The sequence below is a fragment of the Phoxinus phoxinus genome (assembly GCF_949152265.1).
Source record: "Phoxinus phoxinus genome assembly, chromosome: 16".
In the NCBI taxonomy this organism is placed as follows: Eukaryota; Metazoa; Chordata; class Actinopteri; order Cypriniformes; family Leuciscidae; genus Phoxinus; species Phoxinus phoxinus.
The window spans coordinates 17309415-17332819 of record NC_136891.1 but is presented as its reverse complement, the minus strand read 5'-3'; the positions used below and the strand labels follow the sequence as shown (position 1 = coordinate 17332819).

At 38.2% G+C, this 23405-nt stretch overlaps 1 protein-coding gene across 1 annotated transcript; it reads right to left on the bottom strand.

Moving 5' to 3' along the window:
• Positions 1-672: 672 nt before the first annotated feature.
• cebpz (CCAAT enhancer binding protein zeta) lies at positions 673-22915 on the bottom strand. The gene is made up of 15 exons (XM_079639288.1): positions 22596-22915; positions 18773-20274; positions 16914-17145; positions 16478-16628; positions 13288-13376; positions 13152-13205; positions 11122-11224; positions 10971-11039; positions 6767-6833; positions 6575-6681; positions 6430-6490; positions 2839-3029; positions 2374-2438; positions 1965-2046; positions 673-1772 (listed from the first exon to the last, which is right to left on the bottom strand). The coding sequence occupies exons 1-15, from the start codon at positions 22740-22742 to the stop codon at positions 1618-1620; spliced, it is 3075 nt and encodes a 1024-aa protein (XP_079495414.1). The 5' UTR covers positions 22743-22915; the 3' UTR covers positions 673-1617.
• Positions 22916-23405: the final 490 nt, after the last annotated feature.

The following is a 23405-nucleotide window of genomic DNA, read 5'->3' as shown; positions in this document are numbered from 1 at the left end:
TGTCTAATGCCACAGTATAAATCTACTCATCCGATCTGGTGACATTTTTAACTTAAGATTTATGACTTCTTTTTTACACAATTCTACATAATACAGTTAATAATTTTAACTATTGGTTGCTAATATTGTACTGAAAATACTGCACCTATTTGTATCAGTTTATTCCTCTATTTTTGCAAGCACCTTGCTCATTTGCAACACTCTGCTACAACTAACAGGTGTCTGCACTGCGGCACACTTTGCTGGAGCTTGCAAGGCTGTGCTGTTCTGCCTGCTGGAGGACTAAATGCCTGTTTGAACATCACAAACTTCTTGAGCTCCTTTGATGCTAAACATGTCATCCAGGCTCCTTCAAACTCAGGGTCTATGTATCAAATCTACAAGGGTTAGTTTTTTCCTGATGCTTCTTGCAGTTGTGGATGCAGAACACCACCTCCGCATGATAGACTGCTGAATTAGGGCACAACAGTAACGGTGGGACCCTGGTGTGGTTACAAGCCTTTCCTGGCTCTGATCTATCTCTCCGTCCTGTGATCACTGTCAGCCCAGCAAAAGCAGAGGTGTGTGTGTGTGAAGGCCACCTGCATCATTCACGTATATAAATGGTGTATTTGCTAGCTTCTTTTAATTATCTGAATAATTCAATTTGCCAAGGCACAACTTTTTCTTTTTGAAATGTATTCAAATAAGACATTGGATTACAAGTCAATCATTGGGATTATTCACTAATATACTTGTGAATATTCCCCATTTTAAATTTGCTTGATTTCAGACTTGTTTCCACAAAAGGGCCTAAAATCTTGTTCAGTTTCTACAGGGCCATGACCCAGTTTACTTACAATCCTAATGTTTATTCAGGATCTAATATTGCAGGTCATGGCTTCCCAGACACAGAATTTACCGGTAATAGCCCTGATATACAGCATCCTTTAATAGCCTAATAGATGGTTTCAATTATGAAACATTGAACTGACTTGAGCTGAATAATGACAATTGTCTTCTGTATAGAGCTGCTTTACAGATTTACTTGTTTATTACTGCAAAGTTGCTTTGAAACAATCTGTATTTTATCAAATTTGCTATATAAATAAGTGACTTGACTCTCACCAAATGTGAGGAATAAAGTTAAGGGAAAACAAATTGTCAATACGTTCTCAAAATGTAAATATCTAGGGAGAACATAAGTTGTTTTTGTAAACAATTTAAAGTTTCAAAATATTACTTTTTAAATGGTTTTACAAAAAAAAGCTTCCCAACCACTAGAATATGGACATGTATACTAATTTTTTCTTTTGTTTACAGGTGTTGTATTTATTGTAAAAAGAAAAGAAAAAACACCAAGCATTTTCAAGGGAGATGTTAAAATGTAATTTTTTTTAAAGCATAACAGAATCAAGCATTTTCCAAAGAATGTAGGAACCCTGGATTTAACAACACGTGTGAAACAGCCAATATTGCCTCAACCACTTAACTCTACAGCTATAATATAGCAGGAACATGGCATAGCATTCGTCCCTGTCCCGTATATTACAGGTCCAGTCAGTGGGCCGGGATGTAATGTATCCGTGAAGCAGTTTAGGAGGTCTGATCCATCAAGCTGGAGAAGAAGTTGAAGACTTAAGTTTTTATTTTCTTCCTATTGACACTCTGATGCTTTTTGGGTCCTCCAAACTTTCTCTTGTTGAACGTGGCCTTTTTCCTCCTGAGAGTTTGGACATCTCTCCCACAGATCCAGTCATTGCGTTGAACTTCCCACTTCAGCTGCTTAACATCTGATGGAAGAGACACAGGAAATTCAGGAAAGATTTCATTGCACAAAAGCAGCAAGTCTAGTTTCTTCTTTCAACAGATGTCACTCACAGAAACAGTTTATGCAGGAATGATATTAAGCATTTTAATTCTCTATTATTGTGTATCAAAAATGTTTTCACTGGAAAACTAAAATATCTATTATCATCACTCACCGGCTTTGTCCGTATTGGCCATTGCATTCATACCAGTGTTGTCAAACTTCAAGCCTGCGTTTTCATCCAGCAAACACCCAAACTGTTTAAAAAGACATTTCCGGTTCATTCAGCTGCATTAAAAAGATGCTTACAATCTCCTTTCTTCTGATCTAGGTGCACATCTAATTCACTAATAATCATTTCAACTGTTAACTGGTTTATTAAAGGTTACGGTTAAGCCCTTCCTATCGGTCTGTCATATCAAAAAGATTGGAACATTCCTGTTGTTTAACTGTGTAAGTGTACATAAGAAATAAAGCAGGTTTAAAAAGGCAAGGAGTGGTCACATCAAATATAGATTTAATTTAGTATTTTGCATGTCAACAATACTTCTATGAATCTTGTATTTAACCCATAAACCATCTACCTCTTCAGCTGATGCAAACACTGCTTGGTCCTTTGTTCTTTTCTTTTTCCTTTCAGGTTGAACGCCTTTGGGACGATGGACACGGACACACGGATACACACAGAGAAAAAAAAAGTCGATTCAGTTGATTAGGACAAAACATAAGGGTAAATCTCATAAAAACACTATTACATTATACAGTAAAGAGAGTTTGTGTAGAGTTGCATCTGATTGAAATGTACTGCTGTGAAACACACCAGTTACCATTCCCAATGGATACCATAAAGAAGGATTTGACCAGGTTGTGTGATATTCACCAAAAAAAAGCGATTCTTTAATCCGAGCCAGTCATCCAGCTGATACAATTACCTTTTTTATTTCTTAGATTTTCCATGGAAATCGTAAACATTTCTCATTTTGTATCATCTTTGAAATTACAAAATCATACTTCTAAGCTTGATAATGAAAACTGCTGTATTGACGCACCTGCTTCATCATCATCATCATCATCATCATCAGCATCTTCTGTTTCCATGAACTCTCCACCTTCATCCTCCAGCTCATCTTCTAAATCCTCCATACTGCCCAGAGAAACCTCCTCATCATCGAGGTCATCGTCAGAGTCAGAGACAGAGTCTTCTGGATCTGAACCTTTCTTGGACTTCGGCGTCACATTGCTGCAACAAAGATCGGTTGGCCACGTTAACTGCTATTACATTACTGGATAAAGATTTTAAGATCATTTAAAACGATTTGTGCAAAAGAATATATTCACTGGTTATAATATACTCAGTGGTTCTCAGCTGGTTTGACCATGGGACCCACACTTTCCCATGGTAATCAAGCCGCAACCCACTTTTTTTAGGATATATATATTTATAAAACGGTTTGTTCCAATCCTTGGTTTTATATTGTTTTATATTCACGATAATGAATTTTATTCACGACAGCCTCTCGTACCTTATTGCTTACACATATACAGGGTTCCTACACATTTTCCAAAACATTTTCCATTTCCATACTTTTCCAGACTCAAATTTCAAATCTTCTCTGTAGATTTTCAGACCATATTCAAAGTGCCCCTATTATGCTTTTCAAATATTCCCTTTCATGCAATGTGTAATGCAGCTCTCTGCAAAGGTATGAAAATGAAAGAGCATGCAATAAATTAAGTTATTGTTTCTCAAAAGAAAGAATCGACTTTGAACCACCTACAACGAGTCATCAGGAATTTGAATCCCACTTCCGTGACGGCTACAAGTCACTGGGTAACCAACCCGGTCACACTAAATGCGTCCCTAGCACCTATTGTGTTTTAGGGCTGTTGGAACGAATTCCGAAATTCGAATAGAATTCGAATATTTAAAAAATCAATACTATTCGAATGCTGAAGTTACTATTCGAATATTGCTTTTTTATTTATTTATTATTATTATTATTTTTTTTTAATATGCAATCTTGCTTTTCTCGCCAACTTGGCTTACACACGCATGTGGAAATGAAATGCTTTTGTTTCGTCTGATAAACAATACAGTTTTTGAATCGTAACACAATTGTGCGTGTTATCCACGCTGCATCGTCATAACAATACTGTCAATAATGGCGGCGAGGAATGTCTCCATGGAAACGGAGATCACCACTCCTGACAAATTGAGAAGCGATGTGTGGAATGTGTTTGAATTTCAAACCATAAATGGGAAAATCACAAATAAAGAAGAGGCAATTTGCAGAATATGCAAAATCCGAATGAAATATCACTCCTCAACTAACAACCTTACTGTGCGTTCACACCGGACGCGAATAGCGCGTCAAATTCGCGCCTGCCGCGTCTAGTTATACGCTTGACCACTTTGTGTCCATTCGCGCGTCAAGAGAGTAACGCGTCTTTGCATTGACTTTACATTGATGTCACTCTATATCACTTTATTGTAATGTTAGCTGTCCCTCTAGTGGACAGAACGTGTGACAACAACCGAATGCTATAGTGGCATTGACGATCCATAAGCCTGTGTAATGTCGTAAATATTAATAATAGGATGAATTTGAGCATTTAATATTCGAATATTAAATAAAATAAGGAATGAAATTCGAATAGTATTATAGAAGAAGATTGACAGCCCTATTGTGTTTATCGTGCAATTTATACGCGAGTGAGTTTTTACGTGCAGAGGATACGCATAGGTACTGTAGGTTTAGGGTAGGTTTAGTAGTGGTGTGGGGTGCGTGTGTATTATTTTTGGTTAGGATTAGTAGTGTGGGGTGCGTGTGTATTACATGCAATAAAGTGTGTATCATATGCACGCGAAAAGTGTGTATACTATTTTACGTAAAAACTAATTTTTGCTTATAAATTGCACGATAAACACAATATGTGCTATAGAGACGCATTTTCATGAGATAAGGCTGGGTAACACATTTGCCTAATGCCCACCTATGTTCTAGACTGTCCGCCCGCGAACAAAAAATGGTTTTAAGCCAGTTATTTATATATTCTGTCAGTAGACATAGGTTATATATAAAACTAGAAATTGTAATGTACAAGCATGCAAAACAATTCACGTGCACATGTGAATAGTTTCTCGAGGCACAAAACAGTTTATCATATATACTACTGTGCAAAAGTCTTAGGCATGTCAGTATTTTATTTTCACCCCAAAAAGTGGATTTAAGCCGGTATCACCTGTGTCCCATCATGACAGTTTCACAGCATCCCTCCACCACCCCATCACCTCACTCTTGGCTGGTTTTCTATCCCAGTCAAAAGGGGGATAAATTACTATATCTGATTTCATGTATGTGTGAACTCGTGAATGCACAGCATTTTTTTTTTGTTATTCATTCGATTTTCTATAATAGAAAACTAAACAGGGGCAATAGTCTGGAAATGCAAATATTTTTTCCATACTCTGCTTTCTTTTTTCCATACTTTTCCAGACCTAGAAATGACTAAAATCAAATTCCATACTTTTCCAAACTACGTAGGAACCCTGCATATATATATATTAGGGGTGGAACGGTACATGTATTCGCATTGAACCGAAATTGTGACGGTACGGGTGTCACGGTTCGGTGCACGAATTTACACGGAGAATACACGGTATAAAAATAAATAAAACTCGCGTGCAAATTAATGTATTGCGGAACTACTGTTAGACGCGGGTTCTGTAGCCCTGCCTTAAGCTAGGTTTCCGCTGTCTATAGGTTTGCGAGCCTCCGCTGCACGCGCGCCTCCCTAAATGGACGAGGCATTTATACTTTGCGCTCGCCGGTTTACTAGGCTATTCTTTGAAACGACAGGGTGCGACTCGGTGTAATTGTCCTCTAAACAATCAGGAATCAGCGGTGAGAAGAAGTAAGGTACACTCGTTAATGTTTATTTTAATACAACACTTTAGTACACCAAAACCACACTACAAAAGAATCGTGCAAAGCAGTAAACCAGATTATTCCTTGTGACATTAGAAAAACGTTATCTTACATAATTTGTAAACATTTTTATTTAGTTTTGTGAACCTTTTTATAAAATATGGCCATTTATTTTGATTTAAAGGGATTATGTCTGCTATTGTAGGCTCATTTAGTTCATGTAAGCAACTAATTTAGACGCAAGAACTGGGTGCCGGTGCTGTGAGATGTACATGCTCGGCCAGATGCGGCTTGAAGTCGTGCATCTTCGGATGCGGAGCCGTGCACTGCACACCGCCACGCGAAATGGGGCCTTGCCCACCCAACGCGCACGACCGCCCACACAGCAATGATGACACCAATGCCTTCTCCTGCCCTGAATTCAAATTCAACTTCCTTTTCTATGCTTTTCTCCATGTCGTAATGTTAAGCTCACACTGTACTGTTACAGTGTGGCGGAGGGGAGTGGCGGAGAAATCATGCTTTCTGCCATTTAGAAATCATGCATGCTTGCATTGTGATCTTATTATGATTTTGATTAACCGCACAACCCTACACACCAGCACCAAAATACCGGAAAACTCAACTCAACGTCAATTATCATAATTTCGGATTATCCATTCGATTATGTTTTCTTCTTTGGATAAGAAGTGTAAACAGCACTGCACATACCTTGCAAAGTCCAAGTCATCATCCTTGAACTCAGTGAAAAAGCTGTCTCCTTCAAAAGCATCTGAGGAGACAACATTTCGAGCGGGTTACTTACGACAGGAAGATCAAAAGTATAATGCTGAATGGTTTTGATTTCAGGGCCTACCAAGAACCCGATCAAATTCATCATCGTCAACGTCCTCCACACTCTCATTGTCTTCCTTTCGGTTTGGCCTTTTCCACCGTTTCTCTGCATCGCGCTTCTTAAAGTACCTGAATGACACATAACAGCAAAGTTACATTGTTTTCATCCACTCTAAGTAACAGTATTTTGTATTTGCTTGAAGCTTCTACTAACCTGTAGAAGAACACCTCATCCACAGGTATCTGACTCTCCTCTTTGGCCAGATATTCATCACAGTTAACTGCACAAAAAACAAATAAAAAAATCTGTTGTTGTTCATGACCTACCATAAAACTTAACCTTCATATAAAAAATGATTGCCGGTGCAACAAAATGTAGTTAGAGGTCACACTGGTGTCACCACCACATTGACCAACTGCTAAGAGTTTGCATATGAGAAACATCAAATGCCAAGCGAAACAAAAGCAGAACGAAACCGCGCTTCTCGTTAAAGAGAAGAAAGCATGAGCTCAGAACAGGTAATCTCAGGCCGGTCTCAATCACTCGACAGTTACTACACAACGCTGGGACATCCAGTGAGAAAGCATTTGAATTCGCCACGGTATTAATAACATCGCTGTCAGATATAGTGAGGAGCATTTCAATTCAGCGCAGAATTCTCTGTTATAAACCATATCAGATCAAACAGCGCTGACTTGAAGACCAGGAAAAGCATTGTGCCATGAACTAACAAGTTATAGGCGTTTCAATCCACAAATCACTAACATTCACCGTGGGTTTAATGTAGCAACGGTGGCTGCAACCATGGTTTGTGGCAGAAATAAGTCAAATGTTTATACGTTATTCATTTCAGGGTTCGTACAACCTTTTAAGAAAGACTTTTAAGTGCTTAACACTTCTATAATATTATCCAGTTTAAATGTTATTTTTAATATGAGAACCAAAAACAGTATTTATTCATCTATCAAAGATTGCCCCATTTGTAAAATCAAAAGTTTTAGGAGGCAGGAACACTAACAAGCTTTTATAAAAAAAATCATATATATATGAAATTACCATTATAACCAGTAGATGGCGGCATAGGAGCACATATTGACTTTTTTGCTACTGCCACTCCCTAATAGTTTATTTTCATACATTTGTCTTTACATTTATATTTAGATGTTATTTAATCCCAATTAGAAAATACCAAATCATCAAGAAATCAATTTGTCAAAGTTTGACACTTTTGGTTATGAAGTAGGAAAAGTAGTGTCATCAAAACCTTCAAATTGTGAAGAATTACACAAAATAAAGAGCGGAGAGCGCTCCTTTTATAATCACTGAAGCTGCCTGTCAGTTCAGTATGATACTATAGGAGAACAATAGTACATTTAATAAGAGTAAAATATATTCCCCCTATAAAAATTAGGTTGTTAAAAGTTAATTTTATCTGCAACTTAAAGGCACACCACAGAACTTTTGGCCACTAGGGACGCTAGACCTGTAACTTTCACGTCTAGTGCCCCTAGAGGCCACAAGCGCCGCAGCACTGTCGCAAAAGTAAAGAAGACATCCACTTAAAGGATTAGTTCACTTTTAAAGTGAAAATTCTGTCATCATATACTCACCCTTAAGTTGTTTCACACCTGTATGAATTTCTTTCCTCTGCTGAACACAAAGGAAGATATTTAGAAGAATGTCAGTAACCAAACAGTTTTTGGTTCCCATTGACTTCCATAGTAGGAAAAAAATATACTATGGAAGTCAATGGGAACCAAAAACTGTCTGGTTACTGACATTCTTCTAAATATCTTCCTTTGTGTTCAGCAGAGGAAAGAAATTCATACAGGTTTGAAACAACTTAAGGGTGAGTATATGATGACAGAATTTTCACTTTAAAAGTGAACTAATCCTTTAATAAATGAATTGCACAAAAGTGAACAGAAAATAACTGGTCAGGTAAGTCGCATAGACCAGGGGTGCCCAACCCTGCACCTGTCTGTCCTGCAGAGTTCATCTCCAACCCTAATCAAACACACTTTAATTTTCAAGCGATCCTGAAGGCGTTAATTGTTTGCTTCAGGTGCGTTTGATAGGCCCTATGCACAGCTGCACTACTTCCTGAACTTGTGCAGGCTCCTTTGTTTCCTGTCTGCCAGGATTGGCCAAACTGATTAATCCAGGTGTGTCTGACCAACAACAATAATCAGACACACCTGGATGAATCAGTTTGGCCAATCCAATGCAGACAGGAAACAAAGGAGGCTGCACAAGTTCAGGAAGTAGTGCAGCTGTGCATAGGGCCTATTAGGGTTGGAGATAGGGTTGCCACCTTCAGTGTGGCAAAATAAGGGACACCCATTCATCCCCCCCCCCCCCCCCCCAATGCTCAACTTTGACAAAGTCATTTTTATTGTTATAATTGTGATTTCATAATATGTAGATATGAATCCAACTAAAAGCTATTGAAAATATGTATTTTAGTCAAATAGCAAATGGTGTAGCTCTGCAGCCATCTACTAAAGTGATAATCTTAATCTTAATAATCTTACACTAAACCATGTCAAATTATCTATATCCATGAACGTTAGAAATGTGGGTCTTTTATAAAGTGAATTTAACTTTTTTTTTTTACTGTTTTTGTTTAAAAAATATTTATTTATATAGCCTAAAGTAAAAACAATATAATAAATCCTCCTAAAACTATAAATCCTAAAAAAAAAACTATTATGTTTCAAAATGACATTTTGTTGAAACATCACAAGTGTGACTTTTTCCCCCCACACTAACATAAAAAACAGATATTATTCAAATTTATTTAAATTTTTTTTTGTAGATGTAGAAAGTGTTGTCAACCGTGCAAAGTCTCACATCATTTGGACAAATATAATGTTTTATTTATTTCAGCAAACGTCATTTGGGGTCGAAAAGACCCGAACAGCGCGCTACAAGGGGTTAAAAAACGTGCAGGTTTACAGCGCATGTTCACGAGACTCAGTCGCTATAGAAACAAAGACGCTAAAATGCAATCACGCAATGAGCTTCTCTACTAAGAAATTGATTTCTTTATATTTGCTATTAGTATTATCCATACTGCAAAATCCTTATGTTTTTATTCAACTATATGTGGGCCTAATGTAAAATACGGGACAAATCGCGTCCCTTATTGATTTGATACGGGACGCATCATCTTACTTGTAAATACGGGACGATTCCGTATTTTAAGGGACGGGTGGCAACCCTAGTTGGAGATAAACTGTGCAGGACAGTCGATCGGCAGGAGCAGGATATAGACGTTTGGTACCTAAAACTAAGTTGTTATTGTGTTGGTTTTGGAGTCATCTTATTTGTGTTTTTCCTGTAGTAAACTATGTATTATTAGAGGCTTATATGATTTTTGATTCAAATTCATAGACATTTGTATCTAAAATCATATAAGCCATGAATAATACACACATATATGAATTTGTAAAAGGACAAACAAACTGAAGCCTACAAATAACGGCAGTAGGTTTTGACATATCAGTTTTGTTACACGAATTCACGACTTCGCAGTAAATATTACATTATATATCCACTTTTATGCCGATGTTTATGTTTTATTTTCAATAAATAAATAGGAATAGGAGCGGACTTCACTCAGTGATTAAACGTAAACTTTAAGAGTGCTGGCCTGAATAATTAGAACAGGAGAGAAGGCCGCACTATGCATAAATAGTCTTTTTATTTGCACAAACGCGTGTGCAAACTGAAGAAGGCACGCGCCAAAACGCGTTTGTGCAAATAAAAAGACTATTTATGCATAGTGCGGCCTCTCTCCTGTTCTAAATGTTTTATTTTCAGTCATCATTTTCTTCGCCCCTTGAATAATCTTCAGAGTCCCGAAACAGGAGGAGGACGCGGAGGACGACGAGGGAGAGCCGGGGAGAAACAAGAAAGCTTCTTGTTTTTCTGCGAGCACGATCCCTCTCGCGTTTTCTCTTTCTTGCCTCCTCAGGAGCAGTTTTAAACTTTTCCTTGCCTCAGCCATGGCCAGGAGTCGAGCAGGCGGAAAAATAGTAGCAAAAGCCTTAGCTCCTTGAGCATATCAGAGCTTGTGGTCACGTGACAGTCGTAAAGTGATTCGTTCTCCAGGTCACATGACCTGTCCAAAGATGGTCCGTCTCCTCCAAACTTACATAGGCGGTATTTCAAGAGGGAAGCCCCGCTCGGAGCATTGATAGTGTCAAACACTGTATAATCCTGAATAATCATTTAAAACAACTCGTATGCTTCAACTCTTTAGGTCAAAAGTTCCACGGTGTGCCTTTAACTCAAGCTCAGTGCTTTACTGTCAAATGTGCATTTACCAAAAAACAAAAAACATGTAATATTATTAGTAACGACATTTAAATGCAAACCAATAGTAATATTATGATTAAATTGCAGGACTCACCAGGTAATGACTTTGCATTGCTGAGCGTCCTCCTGTACTTCGGCTGCATCAGCGTAGCATCTGTGTTTTCTAGAATACAAAGAATAGATTTAGCAAAATAAATAGTCACCAGTTCAAGAGCTTAAATTGTAATTTTGTTGAGTTTGCTTACGTTTTCCCTTCATTTGCTTTGGATTCCTATACACAAAGCGATCTAAGAATCGGATAAGTGTGAAGTCCTGAAGCGGATCCCCCGTGTAGAGAATGAACTCTCCCTGTGGGTCAAATGAAGGATGTCTTTAACTTCTATGTACTAACATTTAAATGAATCATTTGATACAGTGCACTTCTTGTGCACATACATGTTTTAAAATTAAACCTGTATTATTATAATAACCTGCATGTAATTAAAGCTCCAATTAATTTCTGTAATTAATTTCTTACACACTGTTGACTTTTCCCTTACATTTGAACAGCACTGCAGAAAACGTCCCCCTAGCATGTTTTCTAACATTTACATTGAAAAACAATAGAAATGTAGCGCGGTGGAATGGAAAAACGAGTTCTGTATGGATGAGTTCTAAGGCCTGTTTACAACAAGACAAATATTTCCTATAATAAGCATTTTAATTTGAATGAATGGCTGTTAATTGCGTCTGACACAAACATTTGAATTCAGTCAATTAATTGTTTTTATTTTTACAAGGAGAGATCTTTAGATCTTTTCTGTCTCACTGCAAAAAAACTGGCCAACCAAAAAGATTCACACATTTGGTCATGTGCCCGGAGCCACTGCTGTCATAAAACTGACTAGGTGGCACTCGCACACTATTTTGCCAAGCAACAGTGAATAGCAGAGAAAGAATCTGAACATGTCTCTGGCTGCATTTTCACTGCAGGTCTTGATGCCCAATTCCGATTTGCTGACTATATCCGATTTTTGACGACCCGCTTACATCATCTTTTAAAAGTGACCCGTATCCGATATTTGCATTTACACTATACACTGCCGAAACAACCCAATGTAGACGTTCTGACCCGGAAAATTAAGTAAAACAGCTCGATATGTCAAGTAATAAAAATAACATTCTGATTAATTTCGGGTAGGTCGCGGGTGTATATGATAAATTATTATTAACGAAAATAACAAAATTCTCTAAAATATGAGCATGTTTCATTCCAGTTTAAGTTTCAAGGGAATAAAAGCCTGTTTATGCCATTAAGAAAATGAAATTCTGTCAAATAAATTTTGTTTTAAAGAAATGTTCATTTAAAAGCAGCGCTCACTCATCAGTGTATTTTAGCCTACCAGAGATGCGCGCATCAACCGTCGCCGAGTCCGCCGTTGAAGGTGATGATAATCAATTTACCCTCATGCGTTACAACACATACGAATAATAGTAATTTGACCAGTGGGTGTGGATACTTAAATCAGAGAAAATTATTGGTGAGGGTGAGTGGCGGGTGGATGATTTGTTTTTGGCTGCGGATTCGGGTGACGTTGGAGCTCATCCGTAAATCTCTAATTATCCAGTGTTTTACTTTCCGCACTATTTTCAAAGTTCAGCAAAACATTGCTCTCGTAAGGCGGAGTAAGGCACTGTGTTGAGCCTTCGTCCTCCATCGCGCCATTGATAAGTCACATGATCACAGTTGGTGTCCACCCGAGTTGACGTCCTTTTTTTAATGGCGTAAGACTCACATTTACTGGGGAATATCTGATTTGTCTGCTTACATGGCAGACGCAAATGCACGTATCCGATTCATATCTGATTTATTTCCACATATGAGTGAGGCCTGAAACCAATTTTGAGAATATCTGAATAAATTTGCTTTTTTCCTGCTTACACGTTCGCTGTTCATATCTGATCTGTGCCACATGAGAGGAAAAAAAAAAAAAACAATCGGAATTGGGTCACTTGAACTATGCAGTGTAAATGTGGCCACTGTTCACTCTTAAAATGTAAAGTTGTTTTTTTGGCATCTATCGGAGTGTCTACATTAGACATGAGCGATACGACAACAGAACCTATTATGAGTGATGCTGTCTACACTGGATGTGTTGTTTCGAGGTGGAGTAAGTTTCTACATTTGGCTCAAAGGTTACAAAAGACAAACTTTTTTTAATGCACTGGTAAATTATTCACAATAACACCAGGAGTGTGTACCAAGAGAGTGAATGGATAAGTTGAAAGTTGTTACCTGCAATAGAGTCTTAGCAAAAAGAGCCACGGAGGGATGGAAATGAAGGGAGAGCTGAAAGAGAGAGCATGACGTCAGAGCACAAATCACAGTAATAATAATAAGAAGAATAGAAAAACAGTGTTAGTCTTGGTACCTTCTGCAGTTCCCAGAGGGCCGTGTGATCGGCCCCGCAGTACAAAGGGTTTCTGTTCATGGGGTCATATATCTCCTTTTTTACACCACCTGAAGACAAGAGGGGTTTAAAATAAAGAAAAAGGCTCATAAGAGAACAGTGGCATGTGGAGACAAATAGACAAAATACATTTTTAAATGTAAGACACACTGCATGAAGGTAATTATGATACTCGCGTTTGCTGATTTTACTCATTTTATTCTCAATAGTGACATTCTAACGTCAAAAACTCTTAACGTGGCTTAAAGGTGGAGTATGTAATATTGACAGCTAGCAGTTGAAATGGGGTTTTCCCCGTACCCGCCTCTTCAGACTCGATCACACTGGTTGCCAGATTGAGGACACGCAACAGGAGCGAGCGCAAATGACAATGGAAGCCTTACAATAAGTTGATTTATTGTGTTTTTAATATACCACTGATAGAGCTTTTTAGGTCAGGTAGAATCTGCGATCTCTTACCCAGTTGTAATTTCCTGGCTTCCAATGGCTGCAATACAGCATGATTTACACCAACTGGCAACCCAGGGTGTCGAACTACTATTGGGTAAATTGGCAGTGGGCGGAGTCACACAGACCAAAACCAAGACAAAGATGCCGACACAGGAGAGTCCCCACAAAGATAGCGAACCAGAAATGCGTGTGTGTGAGAAGATATCTAGAGGAGAAGCTCAGGCGCTGTCTCCGAGGAGCAGAGGCTAAAACGCTGGTGACATTCAACCAAGGGCTGGGCGATAAAACGATAATTATCGCGATATAATTTTTTCTCGATAAACCGATATCAAGAGTTCGATAAATGTTCGATAATGTTTATGCGGCGAAACGAAACTAATTTGAACCGCGCGCCACACGACCATTTATCCGCTCGGCTCAAAGTCCAAACGGCAGCGCAGCGCGAGCTCACTAGAGCAGTTGCGTTTACTCTGATCGGTCTCGGTCACGAGATCCAGTGAGAAGCGCTTGAATTCAGCGAAGAACACAAATGTCTCAGTGATTTAAACCAGTTTAAAGGCATTTTAACATTAAATTTAACATAGTACATCTGCGTCCTAACTCAAGCTAATACTACTGTCAACTAGGGATGCACCGAAATTAAAATTCTTGGCCGAAACCTAAAAAAAGAGGAAACCAAGGCCGAAAACCGAAACAAATTATGCCAATTATTAGTACCATTGCATTTATGGCTATGATTGTGTAAACACAAAAAATCAAGTGACTTTACTAAAATCAAGGCATTGCAATTGCATAAATTAATATTAAAGTTTCAAAGAATAAATCAATGACAAATTATGCAAATATTTATTTAGCACATTGCAACAATGCACAGTATAAAACAAAATTCTTTAACTTGACCCCACTCATGTGTACATTAAATAATAAAGTACAGGCCTAATGGCCTGCAGAAAGGTTTTAAAATTAAATGTTCTCTCATAAAAACAAAGTGCATTTAGGTCAAGTGCATTTAAATTTTTTCTCTGTAGGACTACTACAAGAAAGTGCATTCAGAACAAGTGCAACTGCTTAAAGAAACAACAATATTTTCTCTGTAGGCCTTCAACATAATAGTGTATCAAAACAAAGACTGCCATAGCCCATATGTTAACAACAAATCCACCAAAAATCGCAGATGTGCAAAGTGGATAATAAATATTTAAACACTAGAATGACGACATCTGTGATTCTGCTGTCACTGCTGCACATGTGGATCTCACACACGTCCCATTTACTCACAACTCTTAACGTTAATTTAAGACTTAACTAATTTAAGACTGCTCTCATGAGGATACTCAACAAAACGACATTTTGGCATAACGTGTTATTATTCGTTAAACGCGAAAGATAAGTCGATCTGGCTCTAAGTCAGACACACACGACTTAGCGCCAGATCGACTTATCTTTTGCGTTTAACGAATAATAACACAGTTATACCAAAATGGCATAACTGTGTTATGTCACAGTTATGACTCAGCAGGACATTCACAGACATTCTGCATAAAGAAGAACATGATTATATAATGTAACGCTAGCCAAAGTATGACAGGAAAAAAAAGGATGCTGCGTTAATTGTTTAATATTTTTATATAACACCGAAATGTTTATGTGAATACGCGGCAAGACGAATGTTGTGACAATGTTTTTGTGTGTATTTGACCGTAAGCACAACAAGCCATGAAAAAGAGGCAGCTTTATGTGGACGCACGGTGAATGATATCAGACGCAACCACCGCAATTCAACAAATTCGAATTCATTTCGGCCGTATTGTTTAGGTGATAAAAGTCTTTCGGCCGAAAATTTTCGGTGGCCGAATATTCGGTGCATCCCTACTGTCAATTCACTGTCAAATATGCGTTTCGAGACAAAACATGTAATATTAATATTGCAGCCTGCACTGCAAACTGTGCTGAAGATACGTGCCATCAAAGTCAGGCTACACAAACCTGTTTCAAGACTTGAAACAATATCCCCCATCAGCACATGCAGAAACTGAGAAATTAATTTTCCAATAAAGATATTTATTTTTGTTCACCTGTTTGGCAAGTGTTTGTCATGATATGTTCTGGCAATAAAGAGTAGTTTAAAACCACAATTAACGCTCTGGTTTCTAAAAATTTCACTTAGGAGAAAATAGAAATAAAATATATAAAGATTTGACATTTATCGTGATAATTATCGATATCGACTGATATAAAACAATTATCAAGATAATTTGTTTTAGCCATATCGCCCAGCCCTAATTCAACCTTATGTAAACAAACACGCATGTAAACACAATGCTATATATTGTGTCATGTCCATATACTGTACAAGTCAAAATATTTATTGTGACAGGCCAACCCTCTACAATGCGAAACAAATTTCACGCTAGGTGACTAAAATGTCTTTGATTAGCCAATGGCTAGTAAATAATTAAATTATTTTAAATTACTTTGTTATATTGTATTTATTTGTGTTATTGCTTGTTTAATTATTTGCTCTTAATTTATTACAGACCGTTTACTTTTAATAATGTTATTTTATATTACATTTACATAGGCTTTTCATTTGCATTGTTCTTGTATTACATGTAAAAAGTCCGGCGAGTAAAATAAAGCAAATGGCGACTCGAGCTTCAGTGTGTCCATCAAGAGTTACAGGCCTATGAATGAGGCTCACCTTCCAAATTTTGATGATGTACCCATGATGCAGTGGGCTTCATCTGGCATTGTTTTGCGCTTTGTTTTTGTACGCCTCTGTCAGGATCCACGGGTCCCTCCTCATCATCGCTATCCTCTTCGAGATCCTGATACACCTCTTCCTCGTCATCCTGCGGAAATAGCTTTTTTTTACAGACAACTCTGTGCTGGGTTCATGTTTATGCTATACCTCAAACTGTGATTAAATAGAACAATTGCAAGAGCGATTCAAAGACACCAAGGCTAAAATATTATTGTTCTTCAAGGCAAACATGTATTCACGTTGACCGTCATACTTTCTCCAGTGGTACAGCGGGTAATACACGAGTGTGGGATCTCCTCACATAATAAGAAACTCTGAGCAAACACTACACTGTAGATTGTGTGTGTGTTTGTGTGTATGTATGCAGACTTACCCCCTCATCCTGTAGCAGTAACTTGAGGCCTGGCTTGTCCTTCATCACCTCCGACACAAGGAATAGCGCACCACATATAAAGGCCGGTGTCTGCTCACAGCTGACCTGAAGTAACCTTTTCACAAAAGCCTTCACCCGTCTGATTACTATATCAGCTTTTACAGACTTATACAAGAGGTTGAGAAACATACTCTTTTTTGAGCATGACAATAATCCTGGGTCCAGCAATTTCCTGTGGATAGCAAACAAAATGGAGACATGAACCATAATGCTCTATTTCACAATTTACCAATGACATATATAACAGTGTTTCTGCAGTGTTTCTAAAATCAAATGTACGTTTTGAATACCTGCACAAAAATAATACAATTTTTCCATAGCAAACTCCTACAATCACAAATTAATCTCATATTCTTTCACTTAAACAGGCTGCAGCTCACATTCAACAGAAAAAGAGGGTAAAATAAAATAAAAAAACTTTATTTTAAAGAAAGTTTAAAATACTCAAGAAAACATATTTCTTCAATATATAAATTTGATCTATGCACTAATATATAAATGAATATATAAACAATTTAGAGGTTCAACTTCAACAGATATTGGATTACGCTTATACAATAATAACGTGTTCAAAGAAAGGCAATAAAAATATTCTTGTGCTTGAACCTATACCAGTAAAATCCAAGACTGAAAAAATGCTAAGTATTTGTTTTTGGTTAGAGTTTGGGTTGTGGGTGTTGCACTCAAAACTGCTAAGTTTATGCAGACTAAATGAATGGAAAAGTGTTTCTAAAAACTTGTTCACTTTTAGTTAGAAGGAACTGCATGTATTGTTAATGCAGACTATCTCTTTTCTCGGAACAAGCAATTGTTCCTGCAAAAAAGATTAATTCAGACTTGGACTAACAAACAATTTAAATTGACAAACACCAAAAACATGCCATAAAATTAGTCTGTTACAATTCGCCATTCTTTTAACCCCATTTGTCAAAGATGAAAAAGCCACATGGGGTTAGGGATTAGAAAATGTTTGTTGATCGGCCAAATATTCCTTTTCCATTGCTTCTGGCAAAGCAGTATCATCTGGTATTCATTTTGAAATATTGTAAGCCATATTTGTATATTTACGGTAAATGTTTTGTTCTGTATTTCTTTGCAACACAATGTAGTGATGTCAGAACTAAGTACTGCCACTTCAATACCAAGTCAAAACTACAATAAGAATCATTATATATCAGTAATGTCTTTCTGCAGTACCAACTCCATTTGGAGACTTTACATTTCCCTGTACAAAATGAGAGTTTTCCCCTTACAAAGGGATCTTTTATGCTGTTTGAAATGCAGTACGTTATATACACACAACTCACTGATCGACAGGTGGCTGATTTTAAAACATGCTTGTGCACACGATCTCTAAAGAGCACTCATTGCATGAAGCTGTGTGAGCAGTGATCAATAGCCTTTTTTTACCTTATTTATATGGGGTTGGTACCAAGCACTGAAATGTTGGTATACTTAAAATAGGGCTGAATCCGAAATCACCCCCTAAACCCTCATACACTATTCCATACATTAGTGCACTAATACTGTAGAGTGAGTGAATTCAGACAGCCGTTGAGCCGAGCGTACATTGGTTGTACACTGGTTATTGCAGTGCGATGTGGGATTGAATAAGTGCACTCAATAACGTCCACTATGGATTGGGACACCACTACAAATGGCCATCCCCTCAAATAATGCCCTATTTAAGGGTATAGTAGGAAGCAATTTCGGATTTAGCCAAGGTTTAAATTCAGTGCACCTACTGACTTGTTCAACTGTTTAGTCATTCATGAGAAAAACAATGAGCATTTGTTCACCTGTAGAGTGCTACATAATAGCGATCTGAAATGGTCTGCTGGGAGTTCATGACCTGAAAGAGCAGCATGAGGGCTTGGACCGCCGTGTTAAATCTGACGATGTGGACCACTTTAAAAAGCGTGTCCAGCTGCTTGCACACATTCTCATCCCCACTCTTCGCGTACGGATACGCTCGGTTCACTCCGGTTAGCAGAGCGCTGAGCATTTTGGACTCGATATCCTTCTTCTTAACACACGCATTGAAGAAGGTGAAGTAGATGGTGATGAGTCTGGCGGCGAGGTCCGCTTCCTCGTGACTCAGGATGACCTGGTTCAGGAAGCATGCGGCGTAGTACTGAGCCTTCGCACTGATGTTGGCCCTGAACATGAGGCGCTCGACCTCACAGCACACCACCGTCTTCATGTTGGGGTGTTTGTGAATCACAGTTTCCAGCAGGTGCGAGGCTTTGCAGGCGGTTTTGTATTCAGGATCCCCCAGTTTGTTGACGACCTGCACCAGAAGTGCTTTCTCCTGCTCTGGCTGGTTGCACAGCAGCTCGTAGGCAGTGGCAAGAGCTCGCATTTTGGTGGTCTGGACCGTATCGTGAGCCATTGCGTCCAGTGCGATGACAAACTCTGTTACCTGAAACTTCAGCTGGTGCTCAAAGTACCAGAGGATAAGCCTGCGGTCCCGGGCGTCCCTGTTCCCACTGGCTTTTTCCTCCAACTGATCAAAAGGATGCTGGGAGAAAGTCCAAAGTTTGCGGTTATTCGGTAGAAGGTCACTGAGAAGCAGCTCTTTGAGAGTATCCAAAGCCATAAGGCCTTGTCTGCGACTCCCTTTCTTCTTCACCTGGGACACAAGGCTCTCGATGTGCTGGAGACCGTGAATCGGAGCATCCTGAATTAACACAGTCATCGCCGCCATCCTGTCGGTCAGAGTCCCCGTGGACACCACGCTCTTCATCCAAGTGGAGTTGGCACCTTTCTGGAAGTTCTTCTTGGTTTTGTAAAGGACGGTTTCATTCTCGTAGAGTTTCTGAGCCAAAGCCTTGTACTGAGCAACCTCAGACTCATTCTGAGGTGCAGACGTGCTCTCGGAGGTGTACTCCATGTCATACCACTTCCCCCCGGGTTTGAGAAGAAGAGTCTGCCGTGGGTTAAACTCAAACACGTTTGTGCTCTTTTGTTTTTGCTTTTTTGGCTTTTTTTCAAGTTGTGTAAATTTCACAGGGGGTTGTTTGAGCTCTTCTGCCGAGGGTTTAATGCTATTTTTCACACCAGGCTTTGAATCCTCTTTCAATTTGGAGCTTTTTGCCTTTTTCCCCTCTTTTTTACTTGGCTCTGAGGATTTTTCATCCTGTCCATCTGGAATGATTTGTTGCCCTGCATAAGCACGAATGCCCAGCTTTGTAATGAAATCTTCCAGCTCTCCCTTCTCCAGATCATCAATTGCGTTTTTCTTTCCACCATTCAGGAGCTCGTTCGAGTCGCTGACGTTGGCCAGCATGACATAATCGGCCTGTGATGACACAACAACATGATTTATCAGACAAACAATAAACATTACACCATATTCTTGATTACTTGTGGGAAATTAGGAGTCGAGAGAAAAAATGCTGTAGGCAACATTTTAAGTAGATCAAAAAAGGTGTCCTAAGACAAGAATGGGCATTGTTCAAAATTCATGTATAACTTTGATGAACCACTTCAAATGTTGACTATATAACAGAAAAACAGAATTTCAATGCAGTTGAAAAAGAAACGAGTGAGTAAATATCATAACTCCTGCTTTAATCAGTCTAACCAGACAATATGTGAACAGATGAACATTTAGAAAATGTAAATGTTAGGGGTGTAACGGTACATGTATTCGTACCGGACCGTTTCGGTACAGGACTTTCGGTACGGTTCACATGTGCACCGAATGCAATCTGTCACGTAAATTAGGCTAGTTTTGTGTGCGGAACATGCGTCAATTCCGAGTTTCCACACGAACATATTAAGTGTCGGAAGTCTCCACGTTGCACTGATTAAATCTGATTAATCGTTTTTGTGATTCAAATACATGTAAAATATTACCATAACATCTGTCTTCCTGTGTGCGGAAATTTGTTTGTTTGTGACAGCGAAACGCGTGCATGCGCTCTGTGTTAAGAGCGCTTGTTGCTCCATGCGTGCTGATGTGCTCATCTGTTGACATTTCCAAATCCCTTTCAGTTGCTTAATAAAAGCGGCCTTTCCACACAAACAAACATACATGTGTCATTAGTATGAGAAAAAAAAAATGGGATTTTAACTCTCGGGTCGGGCTCGGACATAAATATCTTTATGCCTGTCGGGCTTGGGTCGGGTTCGGTTACTGCTGTCTAAAATCTACTGCCTAAAATTCGGCCCGATCACCACATACACAGCTTTAGCCCAGCCTCTCGCTAGCTAGCGTCATGGCCAGTATTGGTTTAAGAGTATTTTATTTAGTGGAGAACTTTGCAGCAGTATTTTATTTCTTATTCTTTTTTTATTTTATATATTTTTTATTAATTATATTTTATTAAAAAGTGTGTTTAAAAAAAGTGTAAACAAATTGTTAAAAAAAAGTTTATAGTAAACAACCAGCAGTTTAATGTTTTGCCTTTCTTTCCCTTACTGTACCGAAAATGAACCGAACCGTGACTTTAAAACCGAGGTACGTACCGAACCGTGATTTTTGCGTACCGTTACACCTCTAGTAAATGTACATCTTAGTATGAACGAGGGTTCTACTTGTACATGTGCTTCTAGCTGCTCCTCTAAGAAGTTACAATTCGTTTAGGTTTAATTATGAATATTTACAACAGATTGTTTCATAATTATTTTTCATGATTTTATTGTTACATTTATTCTACTTGTAAGGTTGTTATTAACAACTGGTCAATTTGCTTGGTTTTGACTATTTTCTCATTTTGTTATCAGTGAAACCATGTTCAGCTTAACTATAGCTATATTAAACTTTACGCTTTCCGCTCTCATGATATAGGTTGGTCAATCTCTTGTTCAAATTATTTCTGGCCTCAGTTTCATAAAGATAATAAATAGTTACGGCCTATGTCTAAAGAATTATTTTCCATCTTAATAAAGAAAATTAAAGATTGAGTTTACAAAAGAAAGTGGGGAGAATCATTCAGAACAAGAATAGCTTAGCTTTCTTTCCATATTTTACCCAAGACTGATTCAGCCCTGAATTATCAATGACATCCATGTCAGATTACCTATTAATTTGTCATTTATACTATCACTGGAACAGTTATTTTATTCTGACAAATTGTCCAAGTAATTTTGGGTTGCTTTTCAAAACAATTTATTGAGAAGAAGAATAGTTCATAAAACAGTTAGTTTTATCATTAGTAGGCTATGCAACTTTTCTCTGTTCTCAGACGAAAACAATTAACGTTACATAAGAAATATGTAAAACATGAAACATTTTCATGTGAAGACACACTGATGTAGATTGATGATATAAAAGACCCGAGTTTAGTTTATTGACATATTTCATAGCGTGAAATATGTGTGAAAGACATTCCCTGAAATGTATGAAAACATTAAGCCCGTGTAGTTTTTTTGTATAGATTTTGAGCTTTTGTTTGTTTACTTTTGTCATATGGATCTGTCAGCTAAAAAAAAAAATGATGTACGGAATTTTTAAATATTAAAATTAAAAAGTTGGCAGCAACGTCACATGCCTTTAGTTGAAGAAACAACAACTTCGAATTTCAGGAATATATGTAAGAAGAAGCAGTTTGTCCCTTCAGTGTGAACATGTTTTCAGAATGACACGTGTGTTGGAGAGACAAGCTAAAAGCTCACCTTTGTCCCGCCCAAACGCAACACATCCTCGAGTGAGAACTCTTCTTCATTATTGTCATCCTCGGTGGGGTCGCAGTCTTCATCCTCACACTCCTGGTCGTTATTCGTGTCCATGCTGTTGTTGCCCTCCTGATCGTGTTCCTCCATGATGGTTTCCGCGTGGACTCACACTCACAGAAACACGTGTGCGCTCACGATCCACAAGAAAAGTCCCTCAAAAATCAAAATAAAAGTCTGTACTTGGAGTGACTGGTGCTGCTGCTTCTTCGCTGGGTTTTCCTGGCCGTTGCAAACGAGCAGGATATGCCACCTACTGTACTGGAGTGTGGGGAGTATGGGATGAAATTAGTATCTAAATGATTAACTCATGCAAGCACAATTATCAATGAACTTGATACATGTTGCAAATATGTTTTATCCATGTCTTTCAACTTGCGTGTGCAAAATTAAAAATGTAATGAATGTGTAACAATTTGTACAAATGCAGACATTTTTGTGAATACAAATGTTTTCTTTTGTATTAGTGTATCATAATTTGCTCATGCAAAAAAGAAGATATGCATGTGTGGATCAGATGACACGTGTGCATTCATTGACGTCTTTTCTGAGTCGATCTCATTTGATTCATTTGGATTTTGAGACTTTCTTTTCGCTGTTTTTTATGGAGCTAAAAGAGTCTCAATAAAGATAAATGCACACACTACATTCACATATGCACACACAGGATTGATTCATACATGCACACACATGATTCATAAATACACACACAGGATACACAAATGCGCACAAAATTCACAAATGCACACACAA